The sequence below is a fragment of the Fukomys damarensis genome, unplaced genomic scaffold (assembly GCF_012274545.1).
Source record: "Fukomys damarensis isolate Sample0158 unplaced genomic scaffold, DMR_v1.0_HiC HiC_scaffold_2, whole genome shotgun sequence".
In the NCBI taxonomy this organism is placed as follows: Eukaryota; Metazoa; Chordata; class Mammalia; order Rodentia; family Bathyergidae; genus Fukomys; species Fukomys damarensis.
Genome location: NW_022900914.1, coordinates 7,621,566 through 7,628,568, shown reverse-complemented (window position 1 = coordinate 7,628,568; position 7,003 = coordinate 7,621,566). Strand labels below are relative to the sequence as shown.

Sequence of the window (7,003 nt, the reverse complement as noted above, 5' to 3'; positions counted from 1 at the left end):
AAAAAAAAAAAAAAAAAAGAACTCCCACTCAAATCCACAATTCTAAGGAAAACAATTCTGTATAGTTTGGAAAAAAAAATTGCAAGAGTGTGGAGGGTCCAATGTGGAGGGCCAGAAAGTCTGGAAACACAGGTGATGACAATAACACAGTTTATAGAGATTAAATTATGTTCAATGTGACATTGTGCAAAATTGCAATGGATGTGGTACATTAATGTATTTCCAAAACTCCATGGATGGATCTGTGATGTCTGTGTTTGATTTTCACTGAATAAACCCAGAACTGTAGCACACCACAGAAGTAATCAAGGACGTTCAGATCTGGAGTACAGCCCCTGCCACTTGGCCCTATTATCTAGTTTGGTTTAGGAAATGAGCATCTACCCAGACCCTTCACCACTCAGGCTAGATGAGGTGATGCAGCACGCTGGTAGGTCTGTACCACGTGGCACAACCATAGCCATGTGACTCTTGACAAATGTTATGGCTGCGTCTAGATGTCTCCCAAAGCCTCATGAGGTCCTAGGTGGGGCTTTTTCAGTATGTAATACTGGGATTAAGGGAACACAGTTACTAAATCAGTCCACTGATTGGTTTTGGAAGGCTGGTAACCTAGATAGAATATGAAAGGGACAGAAAGAAGCTGCTATTGTCGCTTGCTTCCTTCGTTACCTTCTGCCTGCCATGAACTGTTTCTCCTCTGTGATGCCACCCTGCCTTGGAGGTAGCAGATTACAGACTAAAACCTCTACGAACAGTGAGCTAAACACACCTTTCCCCCTTTAACTTTGGGTGTCAGGTATTTTTGTCTCAGCAATAAGAAAAGTAACTAAGACAATAAAGGAGCCAAAAACATACATTGGAGAAAAGACAGCCTCTGGGAAAATTGGATAACCATACGTAAAAGAATGAAACTGTATCCCTATCTCTCACTCTGTAGAAAAATCAATTCAAAATAGACCAAAGACCTAAGAATAAGACCTGAAGCTCTGACACTACTAGAAGAAAATAAAGGGGAAACACTTGAAGCCATAGGCACAGGCAAAGATATCCTAAATGGGACTCCAATAGCCAGGAAATGACAATAAGAATCAACAGATGAAACTACATTAAATTAAAAAGATTCTGCACAATAAAGAAAACAACCAACAGAATGAAAAGACAGCCTACAGAACTGGAGAAAGGCTTGGCCAGCTATCACCTGACAGAGGATTAATGTCTAGACTATATAAAGAACTCAGAAAATACCAAAAAATGAAATAGCCTAATCAATAAATGGGCAAATAAAATTGAACACCCTTCTCAAAAGAAGTAAGTATAAAATACAGTAAGTATACAAAAAAATGTTCAACATCTTTAGCCATTTGGGAAATAGAACTCAAAAAGTACAGTGAAAGCCTGGTGTGGAGGCGCACGCCTATAACACCGGCACTCTGAGAGTCTGAGACAGAAGTTCAAGTTCAAGCTCAGCCTGAGCAACCTAAAGACTTAGCAAGAAGATCCTGTCTCAAAAAAATAAAAAAGGGCTGGTAACATAGCTCAGTGTGAAGACCCTGGGTTCAACTGCCAGTACTGAAAAAAAAAATCGAGATTCCATTTCACCCCAGTCAGCATAGCGATCACCAGGAATACAGAAAACAGATGCTGGTGAGGATGCAGGGAAAAAGGAACCCTTCCCCACAGCTGATGGGAATGTAAACAGTATAGTCACTAAAGAAATCAGCAAGGAGGTTCTTTAAAGAAACTAAAGTATTGCAAGCACAAGGGCCCAAGTTTGATCCCTGGTACCAAAACAAAACAAAACTAAAGTAGAACTACCATATGATTCAGTTACGGCACAGACACAAAGGAACCAAGGTCACATGCTGTAGGGTACTGCACACCCACGCTTACTGCAGCACAATTCACAACAGCCCAGATGTAGAAGCAGCCTAGGTGCCCATCAACAGATGGATGGGTAAACAGACTGTGGTGTATATACACAATGGATATTCAGCCATAAAAAAGAACAATGCCATTTGCAGGAAAACGGATGGAACTGGAAATCATCATGTTAAGTGGAATAAGCCACACACAAAGACAAACACTGCATGATTTCCCTAACGTGGAATCTTAAAAGGGTGACGTGAATATAAAGGGAGACTATTAGCAGTTAAGAGGAAGGGAAGAGGGAGGAGGTGGAAAGGCAGGCAATGGGGGAATAAAAATAGCTATTAATTATATAATTAGGAGACTGATGTCAACATGAATTTACTGAAGTGAAAAGATATCCATAAAACCCTATTAAGTGAAACAGTGGATTATAAAACAATATGCATGGCAGTGCCAACTTTTTGTTTCAAAGCCACATTAATGTATAGAGATACCAAGAAATCATTCAGAATAGTGCTCACTTAATTGTTTTAACCTATCTCTGGGAATGAGATGTTGAACACATTTTCCTCTCCATATTTTTTACTTATCCTGTTATAAAATATTTCTAAATGAAGAAAAACAATTTGCTGTGATTATGAGAAATGACAGGTAAGTTAATCAGCTTGAACGTGTATTCATTTCACAATGTACAGGTATCTCAAAATGTGTTGCACACATTAAACACAGGATTTTGTCAATTATACTCAGTTTTAAAAAAAGAAAAAACTATGATTTTGCTTTTTTATTTTTTTCATTTTTTTGGTACTGGGGATTGAACTCGGGACCTTGCACTTGCGAGGCAGGCGACAGAACCACCAAGCTAAATCTCCAGCCCTGATTTTGCTTTTTTAAATAGTGATTCTATTTTAACATTATCTTCAAGTTGAATAAATTTATCTTTTGGCCTCTTCATAACATACACAAATAAACCTATTTTAGGCTTTTATATTGTGCATTTAGAAATAGCAGTCATCGCTGAACACAAAGAGCATGAGAGTTACCAGGAAAGAAGAATTCGCAGCTGTCACCGTGCCGTAGGGCTTGATGAATGCAGGCTTCAGTTTAGCCATCTGCTCCAGCGAGGAAGGACGGATGCCATTATCTTTGCTAACTGTATCCTTTCCTATAAAAGCAGGAACGTTTTCATTCTAAGGGATCATAAGCATTAAATATCTTCTCCAGAGAATCATGCTTTAAAAAAAAATCAAAAGAACTAACCATTCACCTGTGTTACAACCTAAAACAAAACTCGAGTCTGTGTTTAAGAATTCACACTATTTTGGAGACAGAATCAACATACTTAGAGAAAAGTCATGCATGTAACATTTCTAGGGTTAGGAGCTACAGGAGCAGTTCTGAACCCCCTGGCAAAGATTGTGAAGCACTCCATCTTACCTGGTACCTTGAAGGGAACAACGTCAGAAAGGAGTCCTTCATCCTGCGCCTTCTTTGCCAGACTGTGAGACCGCAGTGCATATTCATCCTGCTCCAGCCGAGAAATTGCAAAGGCAGCAGCCAGCCGGTCCGCAGAGTGGCCCATGGTCTCGCTGGTGGAGAACTCGGCCACCGCAGGGAGCTGGGAGGAGACATGGGGAGCAGGTATGCTGTTAACAGGTGCTGTGATAATAATAGATTTGGTGTTATCCGGAAAAGTCAAAATCTATTCATTTACCACCTATCAATCAAGACTGAGACAAGGGAAGCTCTTTGTGAGCTTGTCAAAAAGGGCTCAAATATTCAAAATTTCTAACCACTTTTTTTCCCCATCTTGACCAAATAATGTCCTTCACTATAACCAAGAGAATCTACAACTATCAGAGCATACCTGATAGAACTAATTCTAAATCTCTGGGTCTTTATTCATAGAAGTTCGTAAGTCCTACCTCAGGTGACAGGAAATTTGGTCTGAATTTAGAGAGCAAAGACAGTCGCTGGCCCAGAGTCTTGGCTCTGTTGAGATCAAGCATCATCTTCCTCATTTTCCTTGAGTGACGAATAGGGACATCGGACATTAACTCGACACCACCAGCCACGACCACATCGGACTGGCCAGAAGCAATCAGGCCAACAGCTACAAGGCACAGTTATAAGCACATGAGCACCTCTGGCAGAAAATAACAAGCCACTGAAATTTAAGCTTCTTGATTAAAAAGCTGATTAACAGTCACCAGGTTTTACAATATCAGTAATGAAAGCTTTCACCTTTTCAGAGGGATCAACATAATTTCTTAAATGATCCAAAACAATCAACAATATGAGAGAAACAAGCATTACTCAAGCCACATGGACATCAACTTCCAGATATAACCACTAGATCAACTCTCAAACTCTAACTCTTGGTGCTCCTCCTGCCTCAGCCTCCAGAGTCTAGATTACAGGTGTGTGCCATCACACTCAGCTTCAAACTATATTCTAAATCAGAGTATCTTACATTTTTGTGGGGTTTGTTTGTTTTTTGGTTTTATTTTGGTTTTTGAGACAGGATTTTGCTATATTGTCCAGGCTGGCCTTGAACTCAAGATCATCCTGCCCTAGTCTCTCAGGTGGCTAGGACTATAGCAGCCATCACCATGCCTGGCTATCTTGCATATAACTGTTTTTGTTTTGTTTGAAACAGATTCTCGATGTGTAGTTCAGGCTGGCCCTGAACTCCCTATGTAGCCCATGCTGGTCTCGAACCTGTGATCCTCCTGCCTCAGCCTTCTGAGGACTATAAGCACCACACCCAGCAAAGCTGCATATTTTATATGCTCCCAGTGTTAAGTTTTCAGAAAGTTTTCTCTGGAGAGAATGTTTGATGAAAAGCAGCCCTCCGCCCTCTTTACAGCCACTGGCAAGTGTTGTCTCTCTCCCTGGAAGCTGATCACATGTGTTAGAGTAACTATCTTAGTCACCGCCTCTGGGATTCATTTCCTGCCACCCACGAGCTAGGCTGCCCTGATGTTACTAAAACAGCACAGGAGCACCGATCCTTTCAAGTTTTATGTCTACATAAAGGGCTGAGGCTACAAAATGTCCCACATTACTGAAGTTGTTAGAAGCTGCAATGATTTAGAGAAATGACAAGGCTGTGGGGAGAACTGGAAGACTTGTATCATCCAAAGGAGATTTACGGCTCTGGTGGGGTGGAGGCAGCAGGACCCTGGCATTGTGGGAAGCACCTTGTCAGAACCACCCTGCTAAAATCCAGCAGGGTGGAAAATATTCCTGCCTCTGGTTCTCAAGTGCCCTCCCAGGGAAGTGCTCCTGCGGTAGCCAGCAGCATTCCTGACGGCAGTGATTCGTTAAGGCTGTGTCCCTCGTGTACAGAAATCAAGAAAAAGGTTGAGAACTATCTGTCAAAAACCAAAAATGTGTAACGTGACTTTATTTTAAAAAAACATAAAGAGGTCTGTGCTAATTGTTTATTTCTGTTGTTTGACTTTCTCTCTCTTTCGCGTCTTCTCCTTCCTTCCTTCTTGTCCCTGCAATTGAACCCAGGGGTCCTCTACCATTGAGGTATTCTTCCAGCCTTTTTCATTTTTTTATTTTCAGATAAGGCCTTACGAAGTTGCCCAGGCTGGCCTTGAACCTGCCATCCTCCCACCTCATCCTCAGGTAGCTGGGAATGCAGGTGTGTAACACCACACCTGGCTAAGATGACCTCTAATGATATAGAAGACAAAGGAGGACAATTAACACGCTACTTAAACACGCCTGTGAACACAATTAGAAATAAACAAACACACCTGTGGTCATGGCCTGGTTTGAGGAGATGCAAGCCATGGTGACAGTGTGGGCAGGGGTCTTGTCAGAGAAGCCAGCTCCGAGGGCCGCCTTCAGGAAACACAGTGAGGGAGACCATCACTTATCAAGGAAATACACTGAATTACGTAAGTGACACTTTGAGTACTACTACTCTGCCTGGTGAGTCAGGAAGGGATTTTATTTTAATATTCTACAGAATAATGTTTAAAGCAAAATTAAGCCCATCGCAGAAATGGTTTACCAATTTTTCACCTAGCCATTAATTGACAGAGATGATGCAAAATTCCTAGCAGCCAGTTTCTAGTGTGGCACAGAAGGGTATGATAGTCTTTCACCTAATTTCTTCTCAATGCTTTGCTTAGAGCCTTCAAAAGTATCAAATGAATTTTAATTTATCTAAATTTTCAAATACAGTTGATGGAATGATGGGATATTTGATGGGGTAAAGTTCTTAAGATCTGTGTCCCTACAGATAGCAAACCAAAAGTCAACAGACGTGAAAAGATGACCACATTCCTCAAGAACTGAAAGCTCATAAACGGTTCCCACTCGGGCACCTGCCCGCCTGGCTCTCCTCTCTGCCCACTGACTCAGTCTGCACACTGCGGACAAACAGCTGCAGGCTTCCAAAGGCGGAGCAGCTCAGTTCAGCGAGGGACGTTGGAGAAAGCTGGCCTGAGAGGCAAGCTTCTGACAAACGAGGCTCAGACCGCACAGCACCAGAAGAGGCTGGTGATGTTAAGTTCACAGAGAGCGGCGTGTGGCTTGAGGGGCCTGAGAAAACTGGGGCCTCCCACTGATCTGGCAAAAAGAGCTTTCGTTTGTTAGCACCATGAAAATAATGACATCTATAATCTTCTTCTGTACTATATTGGAGAAATTATGTTGCCAAACAATGCCAACCATTTTTATGTAAAGAATGCATAGATACAATTATAAAATACTATTTTTCAAATTTTTATTTGTACATGTTTGTAGTATGTAATGATTATTTATTGTGGAGAGGTGATACGTGTAGGTAACACACCTTAATTCTTTTACAACCCCTTTCCTGCTTCCTCCCTGCTCTCTCCATCTCCTGATCCCCTTCCCTTTTGCAAAAGGTCTACCTCCAAGTTTTCTATTATCTTCTACTTTTAAAATACTATTTTTAACATTAAAGCTTTACTTTAGAAGCAAGATTAAAGCCCTGGGTTAAATCCCCAGTACTGCAAAATAAGAAAAACAAAAGTTAAAAGTAAAGCTTCAAGGGCTAGGGATTTAGCTCGGTGGTTCTGCTGCCTACCTTGCAAATGCAAGGACCCGAGTTTGATTCCCAGTACCAAAAAAAAAAAAAAAAAGG

At 41.4% G+C, this 7,003-nt stretch overlaps 1 protein-coding gene across 2 annotated transcripts in view; it reads right to left on the bottom strand.

The window, feature by feature from the left end:
- Positions 1-7,003, bottom strand: part of Hadhb (hydroxyacyl-CoA dehydrogenase trifunctional multienzyme complex subunit beta) — a 37,435-nt gene that overhangs the window by 6,294 nt on the left and 24,138 nt on the right. For both annotated transcript variants that reach the window (XM_010604833.3, XM_010604834.3), the window contains exons 7-10: positions 5,643-5,730; positions 3,798-3,985; positions 3,310-3,490; positions 2,916-3,037 (exon numbers count right to left, since the gene is read on the bottom strand). In XM_010604833.3, coding sequence (XP_010603135.1) covers positions 2,916-3,037; positions 3,310-3,490; positions 3,798-3,985; positions 5,643-5,730 — 579 coding nt within the window. The remainder of the gene's footprint in view (positions 1-2,915; positions 3,038-3,309; positions 3,491-3,797; positions 3,986-5,642; positions 5,731-7,003) is intronic.